Consider the following 16,471-nt stretch of genomic DNA (forward strand, 5'->3'; position numbering starts at 1 on the left):
CCAAGGAAGACAGCAAATTGGAGACCATAGACATTCATTATCCGGCTTTAGCTTGCAAGTACTAGTGTGCATTCGAGATTGGATTAGATCGGAGCGACGCAACCAAAACTCAGAAGCGGAGCAAGGCGAAGACGAAGAAATTGAAGATTTGATAGCTAGTGGACCGGACCAAATGGAAGACTTTGAAGATATTTCCATGACCGAATATGATGTGGGGGAAATTAACGAAATGGTTCAAAATTGGTGATTTTATTATTCTACTATTTTTGTATAACTCATGTATTATTTGCAAGTTAAAAAAAATACAACTTGCAAATAAATGTTATCCAAGAATGAATAAAATATATGGCTCATTGAGCTTTCTTCTATTTATTTGTGTTTATATTTTTACTTTTATTAAGTTAGGAATATACCTAAAATATACTAAGAATATACTTAAGTTATATAGTATACTTAAACATATATAAGTATATATAGTATATATAGAAAAAATAGTATATATAGTATATAAGTATATATAGAAAAAATAGTATATATAGTATATATAGTATATTCTTAGTATATTTTAAGTATATATAGAAAAAATAGTATATATAGTATATAAGTAAGTATATATAGTATATAGTATATAAGTAAGTATATATAGTATATAGTACATATATACAAGTATATATACTATATATATTAAGTTATACACATATATAAGTAAGTAAGTATACTATATATACTTACTATATATACTTACTTATATATAGTATATAGTACATATATAGTATATAAGTAAGTATATATAGTATATAAGTAAGTATATATAGTATATATAGTATATAAGTAAGTATATATAGTATATATAATAAGTAAGTATATATAGTAAGTATATATAGTATATATATTAAGTTATACACATATATAAGTATATATAGTATATAAGTATATATATTATATAAATATATATAGTATATATTGTATATATAGTAGATATGTATATAAGTATATATATTAAGTTATACACATATATAAGTATATATAGTATATAAGTATATATATTATATAAATATATATAGTATATATTGTATATATAGTAGATATGTATATATAGTATATATATTAAGTTATACCTATATATCTATTAAGCTATCCTATATATAGTATATAGTACATATATATAGTATATATATTAAGTTATACATATATTTAGTATATATATTAAGTTATACATATATATAAGTATATATAGTATATATATTAAGTTATACATATATATAAGTATATATAGTATATATATTAAGTTATACATATATATAAGTATATAGAGTATATAGTACATATATATAAGTACATATAGTATATATATATATATATATATATATTAAGTTATACATATATATAAGTATATAGTACATATATATAAGTATATGTAAGTTATACATATATATGTGTATGAAAAGCATTATTCTGTATTGCTGACTTGCTGTTAGGCTGTTAGTCAGTAAATATTTAAACTTTAATTATAAAATTGTATAACATATGTAAATATACCTACAATATACAAATAAATACTATAATATATATATATAATACAAAAAAAAAAATAAAAAAAAATTTAACGAGTCCAAACCGGACCGGTTCCGGTTTGGACCTTCAAACCGGTTAACCGGAACCGGTTAAACCGGAACCGGTTAGGCGGTTCCGGTTTTGGAACCGGAACCGGCCGGTTTCCTAACCGGTTACCGGTCCGGTTCCGGTTGGAACCGGTTGACAGGCATAGTTGTAAGCATACGTTGTTTATGTTGGAGAAGAAAGGAAAAATAATATTTTTTTTAATAAAAAATGAGAGGGAAAAGGCAAAAAAATAATCTTTCTTGCAAATACATTCCCATCAGTAGACTCTTCTTCGTATATATATAACCGTAGATTTCAATGTAAATTGATAATTGTACCAAGTTCACCCTATAGCTATACCTAAGGCATCAATGATCCTCTTCACCTTCTCATCCCAAGTAGGAATCAAGAAAGTAGCATAGTGGGACAACTGCGTGAACTTCATCTCATACCCACTCACAATCATAGCATCCTGATAGAGCAGCTTAAATTGTCTACCCAACTTATCCCGTAAGCTAGAAGATATGAACCTCTCCAAGAATATCCGCTCGAACTTTGCCCAAGTAAGTGGAGATAAGTCAATTGATTTCTCTATCTTGTAGGATCTCCACCAAAGTTTTTCCTTTCTAGAGAACTGAAAATTAGTGAACTCAACCTGATGGCTTCCAAATAAGCTTGAGGAAGACAATATATATCTTTGCAAAGCGGTCCAAGAAGTCATGTATCTCAGTCGCTGTCCCTTCACCCTTGAAAGGAGAAGGATGAAATTTCTAGAGTTTATTCATCTTATCACGCTCATCATCATTCATAGTAGCTCGAACCACTTCTGCTGTGCTAAAATAGGTTATGGAGCAATAACAAGATATGATTTCATAACAAGCTGAACTCCTGGAGTCTGAAAGATAAGTTTCATCTTATTGCACTGGAATATGCATAGCTAGAGCCTGTGTTTTGACACCGCCTTGAACCTGTGAACTAGTTAGAACCATAGGAGCTGTCCCAACAAAACTCTCGAAGAGTCTTAAAATATGGACTTTTAAGTGTCCTAAAGCATTGGAGTAGCAAATAAAACCTTAGGTATATGATCTGGTGATTGCTGCACCTCTGAAGCAATAGGTGGATCAACTAAATAACTCTAACACGACAATGAGTAGTAGCAGGTGCTCTAGGACTAGTTTGTGCTTTTATGCTAGCCCTAGTCTATGTCCCGACCCGTCCTCTAGGCATACCTCTACCTCTGGTAGAAGCCTCAACTTTGAGTGCTTGTGCTTCATACACAAACGATCGTGTCCTCAACATATAATCTATCTTCTATATATTATATTATATTATTAAAAAGAGGATAGTTTTAGGACAACAATTAGTTAATAATTAGTTACTTATTAGTTATTGTTTTGAATTTGAATTAAAAAAATTGAATTGAGAAGTTACCAGTTTAATTCAAAATAGAATTTAAAAAACAAAAACTGTCCGATCAAGTGGAAGTTCTAAAAATTTGTAATTCTACTTAGGAGAGGAAAGAATGAGGGGTGGGGGGTGGGGGGGGGGTCGCGGAATAGAAGGTGGTTCACTAATGAAATAATCCAAGAAAGAAAGACGTGGAATGTGGATAAGGATATTTTATCATTGTATTTATTTATATTTTTTGTAAAAAAAAGACAGATAAAATACAAAATAGAGGGAAAAAATGAAAAAAAGTGAAAAAATCCCTAATATGCTCACTAACTCCCCACGTCCCAAACCCCACAATCCCTAATATCCACATTAACTACCCTATTTTTCTGCACACACTAACACTAACACACAAAAATGCTTAACTTCTTCCTAATAAACTGCTTCTGTTTATTTAAATTTTTTGAGAAGAAAGAAACACACACGCAAAAAATAATGCCATGGCCACAAAAGTTGCCAATGAACAAATGAAATTCTGCGACAATTGCAGGTAACGTTCAGTTGTCCACGGCCAAAACGCAAAGAGAGCATCATTGTCAAGTGCAACATCATTTTGTCCGATCCTTGGCTTGGCTTGGCGTTTTCTATTTACAAATGAAGGAGCTTTCTTGCTTACAAAGGTCAAATCTCTCTTGGCTTCTTAGTTAATTTTCACTTGACTAAATGACAAAGCAAAAGTTCTTGCTTTTGTAGATATATAGATATAGATTTGTGCAGCAATGTTTACATATTTTAATACACTGACCATAAGATCTCATAGGAAACAACTTGCTCCATGGACTTCTCCAGGAGTCTCAAATCACTTCTAAAGTTCTAATGGCAGCCAAAATGAAGAATTTATCTGCAGGATTATAGAAATCTCGAACTCAAGCAGGTAATATTATTTTGTGTAATACTTTAATCTTTTTTATTCTTATTTTATTTTTTTGTAAACTTAATTGATTCTACAATGTAGATAAGAGAAAACACTCTTTTATGTGATTATGAGTGTAGAATTTCGTTTTGACATGACAAATACTTGATTTATTAGTTAGAATATGAATTAAAAGATAGAGTATTATAACTTTAATAGTTGTGGTGGATTGGCTTGGAGTTATAGAAGATGTAGCGCTGGAATTTAGGCTCTCTCATAAAAATAAAAACAAAAACAATATATTTGAATTTTCTGAAACATATTAATTGAAGATAAAATATCTGAACTTTAATTTGAATTTAAATTGAAAGAAAAAGATATAGTCTTAATTAATTTTTTGGAGTTTCATTACTACTTCAACGACTTAGTTTGCCAACACAACGACATGGTTATCTTAAGAGGAATAATTGGATTTCATAATTACCAAATAAAGAATAAATTTATTCATAATGCAATTCACCCACTTTAATTCAAATTGGATTTGATTTAAAAGGTTAAAACTGATTGAATTTTGATTTGAATTTAAATTGAAAGATAGAGTAGTTAAATTAAATAACTCATATAATTGAACATTAATATAATAAAAGTATTAAAAAAAAGTCAAGAGTAAGCAAATTATATACCTATGTTATATTGAAATGAGAGTAGTGGATAAGGATATTAAGCCAACTGACAAGCTAATAAAAATCATATTTAGTAATGTAATTACAAAATACATCGATAATGTAATAAAGAAAAACAAGAAAAAAGTTATCTTGATGATTATATGATTTGTTTTCTTTGATTTAATAAAGATTTTTGCTATTGAGTATATGACATTGAAAAATAAGATGATTGTTCAAATTTTATTTAAAATAATATGATCTAATATGCTCAAAGTCAGACTAATCATTTAATATGATTATTTACTCTAACACTTTCCACGCATCGCGCGGGATACTATACTAGTGTGGAGGTAATAGAAAGTAAAAAATTTAAAACTGAAAATAGTGGTATTTAGCTCAATTCAAAATAAATAAGAAGGGTAATAGAATCCTCGTGTAAAATAAGTATGTAACTGAAAATTCGAAATAAATCTGAGAGAATCTTTATGTCTTTTCCCAAATATAATCTTTATAATCTTTGAAATAACACTCTTTTTTCCCTTTGCCTTTTCTATTTTCTAAAACAGGGGATCAAAGTGGAAATAAAAAGAGCATGAGTAAAATTAAATCAGCAAGACACGGAGGCGTATGTAGCATTGTATGTAGCGGTTTAATTAAACCTCTAACTTTCGATACGGAGCATAAATTTATGTGAAAAAACTATTTAAATTGTAATAAATAATTTATATGAACTCCTAACTTTAAAAATATAATGAGTTTAATACTAAAAATTTTAAATTTGAACTCATAGAGTTCAAATTGTGAATCCGGCAAGACAAATAGGAATCGAACACGACACACCAAATGAGTAAAGAACGTTTGTTGGCAGATAAGCCAAGAAAAAGACTTCCTTTCCTTTAACCCAAAACCATTGTTTTAAAAGACAGTGCCGGGAGCTCCGGGGCTCGCCTCGGGGCAGGGCAGTGGCAAAACGCCCTTGGGCTAATGTGCGGGGCTTAGTTTCTATGAGGCTTACGCCCTAAACGCTCAACCGTACGCCCTAAACACGCCTAACGCTCAACGCCCAGGGCTCGCCTAACAATTCTTACACAAATTATATTTTAAATTCCTTAATTAAAATCATTCACCCTCATAATTGTTTAACAAAATAATGATACTTAATAGTTTTTCATCTATAGAAATAGAAGATTGGGTGTAACTCATATAGCAAGTCGTAGTATTGGATATTTACTATTTGAGAACGTCGTGAGGGTGAATATCACTTAATTTAAAAAAAAAAACACATAGCGGAATTGTACATTTTCACTTGTCATTGGTCATAAGTCCTATGTATCAGAATTATCATATAATTTTATTTTTTGTTCATGAAGAAGTTATGTTTTAATTGTAATATTGATAAATTTTATTGATTATTTGCTTATAGTGAGATAAAATGAATAGTATGATAGTAATAGTGTTTTAAGAAACTGTGTTTTTTTTCGTGTTTGAAAGTTAAAATGTTAGAATTGTTTTGCATTTCATAATAGCTTTTATTTCATTGTATTGTTTATACTTGTAAAATTATGTTATATATAATTACAAGTTATAAGCGATGTATAATGGATTGCTTTGATCATTTTTTTGTAAGGACCAAGCGCGCGTGCGCTCACATACACACACACACACACACATATATATATATATATATATATATATATATATATATTTACAGTTTTCTTTTATTTTTTTATGTAATTTTATCTATTTAAAAATATTTATTGTAATTATATTATTTTAAGAAATGCTAAAAATTAAATACCCATGAGGTTACGTCCCGTGCCTCGACGCTTACGCCTCGTCGAGGCGTATGTAAAACGCCCCGCCTTTTAAAACAGTGCCCAAAACTAAAGCCAAAGCTGTAACAAGGGGGCAAAACAAAAGGAACAAAAAAAAAAAAAAAACGAAAAAAAGGTCCAAAGCCAAAGGCAGATAAATAAAGAAAACAACTTTCAAAATTTCATTCATCACAACAAATAATCTCTCTGTTGACCATCTTTTAATCTCTTCACCGGTCAGTTCCAAAGATCTTTTTTTTTTTTGATGCATCTATAAGCTTTTTACAAGTTTTGGATTTTATTTTATTATATTATTGTAATTTTTGTATTGATCTTGATGTGGGGTTGCTTTATTTGTTGTTCTGAGATCAGCTTTATTTTTCGGGGATTTAAATGTTTTAGTTTTATCGAATTGTTGCATAGAATTATTTGATTTATGGTGTGTATGTTTGTGTTTGGTGGTTCTATTAAAGAAGGGTATCACGAAAAAGCCTTTGAAAAATCCCTTTCAAGGTCTCAAGTTCGAAACCCGCTGGGTGCAAACAATTTCTGAGGGCCATCGGACTGGGGAAACCCTGAATTACCCGTGGTGCACTTGCGGGAAACTCCCTGCCGAGGGCCTGTGCACCCCCGGGATTAGTCGGGTCTCAAAAGAGACTCGGACACCCGGCGCTAATCAAAAAAAAAAAAAAAAAGCCTTTGAAAAATATAGATTTGTTTTCGTCCTAATAATTACGTATCTTTAAGGATATTGAAGTTTTGCGATTTTTTTTTTTGGGATGCTGAAGTTTTATGAGTACCCTTTTGATTTTTTGGATTTTAGGTTGTGTTTTTGTGCTGTGGGGGTTGAAAATTGTCTGCGCTTGTGTTTCGAAAAGATTTAATGATCAAAAACACAATTGAACTATGTTTTTTCGCGAGTTTCATACCTCAACTATCAGTTGTTCCCTTTTCCTACCTGAACTATCACCATCTATAGCTGATAGTTGAGGTGTGTTTTTAATACATAATAGATGATGATAGTTCAGGTAGGAAAAGGGAGGTAGGAAAAGGGAACAACTGATAGTTGGGTTGTCAAACTCGCGAAAAAGTGATAGTTTAGATGTGTTTTTGACCATTAGCTCTTCAAACAGCCAGAATTAGGCATATTAACTCTGAAAGTAAAGCCAAGCTGTTGTTTTCTGCTTTCTACTTTATAGTTTGAAACATATTTTTTTCAAATTGAACATGTGAGATGAGTCTGACTCTTTTAAAAAGACGGTGCTCAAAGAAAGTTTGAGTATAGGTGTGATACTGTTGTTCGTTTGCATGAGCATAGTTGTGAATTTGATCCAGTTTCAAGTTTACTATCCAGAGTTTCTTTGGCTTTTGCAACATTGTTGTGCTGATGTTGTATGATTTATTAAAACTTTGGTAGTCTGTTTCTTTTGAGTTTGCAAGATTCTTCTTTTGCTGGCTGCATCCGTCGCACATGACTATGTACTCTTTACGTAGCGTTCTTATGTTATGCGAAGAAGAGCTTCTTGGTGAGGATTTGTTTGAATTAGCTTTTTTAGACATAGTGTAGTTACCGGACTTTGGTAAGATTGTAATTGTTCTTTTCTCTGGAAAGGAAGGTGCGGGAAATTTAACTTAATGTTGAAGATTGACCGTGAAGTGAGTTTAGATGGGATGGTGGTGCCTAAATGCAGGCAATTCAGATTTAGGTTTAGTCCTCTAGTGATGGTATGCAGATGTAACATATAGAATTAAAATGAAACGGCTGAAATTAAAGATTGCTCTGGGAGTGTTGTGGATAGCAAGGTGAAGTGAAAAGCAAGTCCTACAGAACAATTGTAAGATCATTATCGATATGTGTGTAAATGTTTGGTCTCCAAGGTCGAGCATGTCCACTAGATGAATGTCGTAGAGATGTGGACGTTTAGATGGATCTGCAGTCATTCCAGATTGGACAAGATTAAAAAAAATAAATAAAGATGATCACGTCCAATAGAGTATGCAAATAATACGCGTAGAGGATAATGTGCGATAAGGTCATTCGAGATGGTTTTTCCATGTCATATGTAGACCTTAATATGCACCACTGAGTAAGTGTGATAATATGACGATTGAAGTTGATAAACAGAGTCGTGGTATACCTAAAATCACTTGGGAGAAGTTACCTAAAAAGATGTACATTTTTCATAATCGATACGAGTTAGCTAAGAAGAGTGCTCGATGGAAGCAAAGGATCTATATGAGCAATACAAGCCAATTGGATTAAAGACTTATGGTTGTTATACTTAAGTTAGACTGTTTGTTATTAGGTTTTTTTTTTTTTTTTTTAAAGTTTGAAACTCGTATATGTTAGTGTACGTGCGAGATAAAGAAACTTTAGTTTTAGAAACTCTCGAATTTAAGACAAATTATTTAGTGTTGTAATGAAATCCATCTAAATAGAGCAAATAGACATAGGGGATCCATATAGACAACTTCAAAGGATCCATATAGACAACTTCAACTAATCGAGATTAAGGTGTAGTTGCTTGTTAATGTTTTTCTCTAAATCAATCTTTTGCAGAAAAGTTGACGATATGGAGCACAATGAGACAGGATGCCAACCCCATCCAGAAGGCCCTATTTTGTGCATTAACAACTGCGGTTTCTTTGGAAGTGCTGCAAGCATGAATATGTGCTCCAAGTGTTACAAGGACATGATTCTGAAACAGGAACAATCAAAGCTTGCAGCGTCGTCAATTGAAAACCTTGTAAATGGGTCAACAAGTGAGAAGGGGCCAGTTGTTGTTGGCTCTGTGGATGTGCAACCTGCTTTGCTGCAAACAAAATCTGTTGCTTTTTCATCACCTCCATCTTCAAGTTCTGGTGAGGCTGCTGAATCGAAGGTTAAGGAGGGTCCTAGCCGGTGCAGCGCTTGCAAGAGAAAGGTTGGTTTGACTGGATTCAAATGCCGCTGTGGTAACCTTTATTGTGGATCACACCGCTACTCAGACAAACATGACTGCCAGTTTGACTACCGCTCAGCTGCACGCGATGCTATAGCAAAGGCCAATCCTGTTGTTAACGCAGAAAAACTTGACAAAATCTAAAAGGGGTTATTGTTCTCATATTTGATGTGTACTTTTAGTCTAAAGAGGACTTCCTCTGATTGGCTACCTATCATGTGATATCTTGTTAAATGGGAGTCAAGTCTATTTAAGAAACATCTACAGGCTGAAGAACTCCTGTTTATTGTCATAGGTAGAATTTGTTTGTTCACTCCAGTTTCAAGTCTTTGTATGTGCTGGTTTGGTGAATATTTAATTAGGTTTGTTATGTGTCATTCTGTGGTTCACATGGCTAACGTCCATGCAATTGTAATCTGGCATTGTAAATTATTCGCATGAATCTCTTATATGGCTTCACTTGCTCTAATGCATAATGTATTATCATTAACTTGATGCTTTATAGGTGTTTCGCATCTGTTCCCATTGGTAAGTTTTCTTCTTTTTGAAAGACCTGCTTCTGCAACTAGATTTACCGTATAATGGTGTTGAAGTATGCTAGTGTTTAAGTGGCGGCATGTGTTTTGGACTAATCATGTTTTGTGAGTTCACATGAGTTTGACTGGGGTTGTTTTCCGGTAGGACTTAGTTAGAGAACCATGAATAGTGTAACTCGCAGTTGTTGCTGTATGTTCTGTTTCTTTCTTGGATTTTGGTGAATCACATTCAGTGGACTGATAATTCTGGAGAAAGATGAGAAACACTAGAGACCAGGAGCTTTCTTCGTGGTACTTCACCACTCCATCGCTCTGGCTTTTCGCTTTTAAAATTAAGGAAGTCTGGGTTAGTAATCATTAGTTTCCTTGTCCGATTTCTTGAAATTTTGCGTATGGATCAACTGTATGTGCTGATAATTCGATGCCAAAGGCTAACTGACGTGTTAATATTTTGCTGAGTGCGTTTGAGGTTTTTGTGCAATTTTCTGCCTTGAAAAGGGTTATCGATGGAGTAATCTAACAGTCTTGTTGCTACTGAACCAAGGAGGCTCTCTTTGGGAGAGAACTTTGTCCATATAACAGCAAATTGGTGATATTGTTTTTTGTTTTAAACTGGTAACATCAAATTGTTGATATTGTTATGGCTAGCGTATGACTTGTAATTCCCATTATTTGTTTTGGAAGTTCCTTGTCGAGTGTGAAATCTTGAGCAGCATTGCAAAATATCGACTTTGAACCTGTTGGCACTTCCTTTTGTTATAATTAAGTCTCTTAGATTTGAAAAAAAAAAAAAAAGAGGTAGCTTAGATGTTTTGTAATTTTCCCAGATCATATGGTTGATTGAACCAGCACTAATGCATTGACTCCCATCAGAACTTTGATTATTGCTGGTTCAATCAACTATATCATCTGGGAAAATTACAAAACATCTGAGGGGATTGAGGCATAGTTGTGGGTCAAGTGCGATTGAAAATTCGGGTCTTAAATTGCTTACGAACTTCAAACATGACATTCATGTTTGAAGTTGGGCTTGCCAAACCTGACATATTGCTTGTGCAGTTCAAGCTTCACATATTTAGGTCTAATGTTAGGTTTGATAGTTCCCAACTTCAGACGGAAGTTTGAACTACCAAGCCCGGTGTTAACCCATAGTTGAAGTTGACATAAGTCCAACCCCGTAGAGGAACCAAATATCGAGTAATAAAGACACGAAACTGCTTGGTGGTTGATGAGCTTTAATCACGGCATACAAAGTGTATTCGACATTGTCTTATGTGGAATATACACAATGTTAGTTCAGTCCAAATTGATTATTCTCTCGAATTGTTTTGTTCCAAAATCATGCTTCCAAAACCTCCATGAGTGAAGCCTAATTTTTGTTGAACCAGAAATAATTGGTCTTGCCACAAAATAGAAAACAGAACAACATGTAGGAGGAAAAGCACAAACAGCGGCTACAGGTAAACTAGATAAAACTTAAATAGCACATGTAAAATCGGCTAGCGGATACAACTCCTACTGTTGTTGTGTATATAGTTGATTGAACTTGAACGACCTCTGTGATTCATTTGGCACAATTGCATTCTAGACATGCTGCTACAATTGATAAAGGGTGTCTACACAACGCTATGATCTCCTCCAGTTCATAGGCCAAAAAACATAAGAATTTATTATTGGCAAAGCTTAAGGCCATGCAGGATCGGTCACTTGATAATTTTTTTAATCACATCACAGTTGTGTTTGCCTGAAACTCTTCAATAACCGGGAAAAAGAAAGACTAGTTTAGTTTTAATGTTGCAGTATACCATGTTATTATAACATCTTAATCACATTCTCAGAACAGGGATTACAATGTTATTATAACATCTAATGCAGTTTACAAAAAGGGTAAGAGGATTTATCCTCAACCTCCTGTGTTTCCCACAAGAACTTGCACACTCATCAACCAACAAATGTTTCACCAAAAACTCGCTCTCATTTTAAAGGGGGGTCGCAAAACAGAAATGCTACTCAGTGAAGAAGCCTAACATAAAGCCACCGGATTCAGTGTCAGAACTTGGTCATGACACTGAAATGCCACTGGATTCAGCTTCAAGGTACTTGCACATCCGCTCCATAACCTCTCTACCCTTTGCGCTGTTTGCCTGGAACTTCTCCACGCATCTCTGCTCTATTTTCTCTGCCATAGAAGCCAGTGCTGACAAGGGCTTAATCTTAATACTAGTTTCCTGCTTGCAGACTGTCCATGAATTTGGATTATCAGGATGCGGATCATATCTAATTTTCTCCTTTTCTCCTCCACCTCAATAAAATTCTGGAGACAGATGTTACGAGTAGAGAGTTGCATTGACCAACATTGTGCATCGACAACAGTTGATTCAACACAGTGGCAGATATTTTGACCAATTTGCGAACAAACCACGGCCCAGGTGCATGTATAGTGACAGCACGAGTTGTGTAAAGCTTCCCTGAGCTGGGGTCAAGCCTGTGATTCAACGTATCAACCTCAAGGATGTGGGATAGGGCACGTTTATTCGCAGGATCAGCAAACTTGCGCCAGGATGCAGAAGTAACTCGTTCCCATGGGTGCCTGTAAGTATGCTCTTGTGAATATGCTCTGACCATCTTGTTTCTCTTGGTCTTTGGCACCTGAACAAGCGAGCAGTAGAAGTCACGTAAATTCAAAATCTAGTTGCGGGATGGAGGTGGCTGCAAACTTATCAATATACTTTGCTTTAAAAAGAGTTTCACCCTAAAGCATTTACATTTAGAAGCATATATGCGTCTAGCATTTTCATCTGACTTCCTTTGCATGAGCAATGATAAGTACAGAAGTATAGTTCTATGAAAATATATCATGAACTCCCACTTAAATGTTGAAGATCAGAATCTCCTGCCTATTAATTTCTAAGAGCACAAAAAATAGAACCTAGCGGGAAAAGCATTTGTGCTGCAGCTGAAAACAAGGTACGCACCACCGTTCTTCTTGGAGTACCACTTAACTTCCTTTTTCAAAACTTCTACCAACTTTTTGTTCATTTTCTAAATAACCCATAAACACAAAGAAACTACAATGACCAGTATTAAGTTGCAAATGGAAATGCATTAACCTTCGTGCAAGTCTTTGGCTAAGAGAGTAAGTTCCCTAAAGGACCCGGCCATCCATTATCACTCGTACAACATAGAAGATAAATTTATCTTTCTAGCTAGACTATTAGAGAAGTACTCAGAAAGACCCAACTTGCCTTCTCACTTGGCTAAAAGAGGTACTATGATTTAAGCATAAATGTATCATTCACTCAAATATGTTCTCTTTTTCAGGTGATCTTTCAAACTCACAGATCATATAAATCAGACCATAAAAAATTGCTTAATAAATGATCAAATACTATAAGCTCTGATATTTAGCCACACATCATAGACCTATACTCATGCTTGCACAAAACTAGCTTGTGACTTCACCTTAGAGCTCCAAATTAGACACATCAAAAACAAGTTAGACCCATCTATTAAGTTTGATAAACAGAGCCTAATAAGATGTTTGAACATTTAAATGCTAAATTAGATGGGTAAAAAGATGGAGAATGTAGAAATGTTAAAAAACAACAACAACAACAACAACATACCCAGTGTAATCCCACAAGTGGGGTTTGGGGATGGTAAGATGTACGCAGACCTCACCTCTACCTTTATGGGATAGAGAGGCTGTTTCCGATAGACACTCAGCTCAAAAGAAATGTAACCGATGCAAAAACATAGGAAAGAAAAAGGGACAACAAAATAGCAAATGTACAAAACAAATGTAGTAACATATATCAATACACATTAGCGAAAAAGAAACTACGCGACTACCCTAAATCATACGACTAAAAGTACGATAACACTCTATTACCTACTAACCATCTATCCTAATCCTCGACCTCCACACCCTCCTATCCAAGGTCATGTCCTCAGTCAACTGGAGCTATGCCATATCCTGTCTAATCACCTCCCCCCAATTTTTCTTCGGCCTACCTCTACCTCTCCTAACTCCTGCTATAGCCAACCTCTCACACCTCCCACTGGCGCATCCCCGTACCTCCTCTTCACATGTCCGAACCATCTCAACCTTGTTTCCAGTATCTTGTCCGTCACAGAGGCCACCCCCACCTTACTCCGTATAACTTCATTCTTAATCATATCCCTCCTAGTATGCCCACACATCCATCTAAGCATCCTCATCTCCACCACATTCATCTTCTGAACGTGGGCATTCTTGACTTGCCAACCCTCTGCCCCATACAAAAGTCCTGGTCTAACCACCACTTTGTAGAACTTACCTTTAAGCCTTGGCGACACTTTCTTATCGCACAGTACCCAGAGGCGAGCCTCCAAATGCCTAAAAGCTACATATAGAAGCATCAAGTTGCAAACGCCAATTTCAAAAGCTTCATCACACACATCGCTAACACAGAAAACCAAACTCAGGACCAATCTCGATGATAAATATTTAATGGTACCTCCTAGTCATTCTTAGCATAATTAAAACCCATCAAAATCATTTCAGACTGAGAAAGCGTCATCAGAAGGTTTTTGGAGCTACCCTATTGACCAATCAAATTGCAAATTACATATTCAAAACACAAAACCAAATTCAGAAAGAACTTTGAGAAACTTTATAACAACAGCTGAATAATAGAACACATGGAGAGAGGTTTGAATAATTTACTAGGGTAACATCTCTGTCCAGATTCACACCTCAAAATTAAAGCATGCAAGTGATTGGAAAATCAACAATGCTCGAAAGACTTGAATTACCAAGAAAGGTTCTCGAGCTACCTTAGACTCAAAATCACAAGAGCGCAAATCAATGATCAAATTCAAACAGAAATTGAGAAAACTTATTCAAGAGCTTCATACCTATCACTAATGAACCTGCAGAAACATGAATTCAAGCTAACTTTTCCAATAATTTCAACACGATAGCTGAAGCCAATACAAGTTACAATAGTAAATGAAACTTCAAACAACAGTTTTGGAGCAACTTATAAAGCCATTGAATTTCAAGAAAAAAATATCAAACATCAAATTTCAACAGAACCCCAGAAAGGGGTTCTTCAAGATTCATTGCAGCGATCAGTAATCCTCGCATAGAAACAGAAGATCCAATTTTTCCAAGAGGCTCACTATAACTGAACCATCCACATTTTAATAACATAATTAATACATTTAGGGGTTATGGAGCTACCTATAACCCATCAAGATGCAAGAACCCACTCATACATGAAATTCAAACAGAGACCTCGTAAGAGGGGTCTTCGAAATTCTTACACCAACAATAATCCATTAAGCGATACACTAAGTGCCTGTTTCACTTTTACCCGGAATTTTATTCCGGAGAACCATTTGGACATAGGATTGTTACAATTTTCTGAATTTGAAAAGCTCCAGAAAGCTGTTTTCACAATTTTCACTCCAACTCGCTCACAAAAATTCAGAAACAACTCCAATTTCCAGATACCATTTTCAACTTGAAAACAAATACTACTTTTGTTCCAAATTTCACAATTTTTATGTCCAAACACCCACTAATTTAGGCAAAGAAAAAAAAAGAAAATCAAAAATTTCATTACTGAATATTTGAACATTATAGCTGAATATTTGGACATTATCCATCTGCATTTAGATTAACACCTCAAATATAGATTATCCACAAATATGCAAAAATGACTTGGAAATCATGTTGGAGCTTGCCTAAAACAATATCACAACAGCACAAAAGGGTCTTTAAGAAAGACAACTTTGTACCAATTCTTTCAAAAACTCCAATGCAGACAATTGATACAAACGCAAATTGACAGTTCAAAAAAATTAATAAATTAAATGAAAGGGCTAACCAATTATATGAATATGAGAGAATAGCAGATCAACTTTCTTGTTGCACAAGTTGGAAAGCCGCCTTGATCTGTCTCTGACTATGAAAAAAGAAAAAAGAATGCAAATGCCGGTACCCCTTTAAACGTATAATAACTGTACTGTATGCTTTCCACGACCACATTTGCCTTTTTCTTTTCGAAAAAAGAAAACAAGGATGTTGGTTTGTAGCTCAGGTGTATGTACACCCTAGAGGTCTTTCCATTCACAACTTAGACATGTGTGATAGTTAAAATATCCTACTCCTAATCCTCCCCATTTTATTGGAAAATTTCGCGATAATTATGAATCAAGTTTTCTCCTAAATTTTTAAATTTATTGTTATTACATTTGGAATTGGTGAAAATCATTTGCTCCCTTAAACTTTGCTTTAAAAGTGAGGAAAGCGTTACACAATGGGCCGTGCGGGTGATCTTAATCAGATGACCCCATTTTTTATTAATTACAATCAATAACCGTAAAGATTGTTTTGATTACTTTTGATTACTTAAAAGTCCCACAAAAACCCCTTAACCTACACCATCGTTACCAACTATCACGCGTTACAATTGGAGTCGGTGCAACTCGATCAGAATTTGACTTTGAGGAGGAGCCATTGACTATTTTAGACAGACAAGTCCAAAAACTAAGATAAAAAGAAATAGCTTCGGTGAACGTGCATTGGAAGAATCGTTCGATTGAGAAGGCTACTTGG

The 16,471-nt window shown here is 34.3% G+C and overlaps 1 protein-coding gene and 1 pseudogene across 1 annotated transcript; one reads left to right on the top strand and one right to left on the bottom strand.

Annotated features, from left to right (window-relative positions):
* The first annotated feature begins 6,461 nt into the window (after positions 1 to 6,461).
* LOC132644024 (zinc finger A20 and AN1 domain-containing stress-associated protein 8-like) lies at positions 6,462 to 9,830 on the top strand. The gene is made up of 2 exons (XM_060360564.1): positions 6,462 to 6,622; positions 8,947 to 9,830. The coding sequence occupies exon 2, from the start codon at positions 8,960 to 8,962 to the stop codon at positions 9,470 to 9,472; it is 513 nt and encodes a 170-aa protein (XP_060216547.1). The 5' UTR covers positions 6,462 to 6,622; positions 8,947 to 8,959; the 3' UTR covers positions 9,473 to 9,830.
* Positions 9,831 to 11,673: 1,843 nt separating this feature from the next.
* On the bottom strand, positions 11,674 to 16,034 carry LOC132644025 (uncharacterized; annotated as a pseudogene).
* Positions 16,035 to 16,471: the final 437 nt, after the last annotated feature.

The sequence above is a fragment of the Lycium barbarum genome, chromosome 6 (genome assembly GCF_019175385.1).
Source record: "Lycium barbarum isolate Lr01 chromosome 6, ASM1917538v2, whole genome shotgun sequence".
Lineage (NCBI taxonomy): Eukaryota > Viridiplantae > Streptophyta > Magnoliopsida > Solanales > Solanaceae > Lycium > Lycium barbarum.

Coding starts and splice junctions, on each gene's coding strand:
- LOC132644024 (XM_060360564.1), top strand. CDS start 8,960: ATGGAGCACAATGAGACAGGATGCCAACCCCATCCAGAAGGCCCTATT.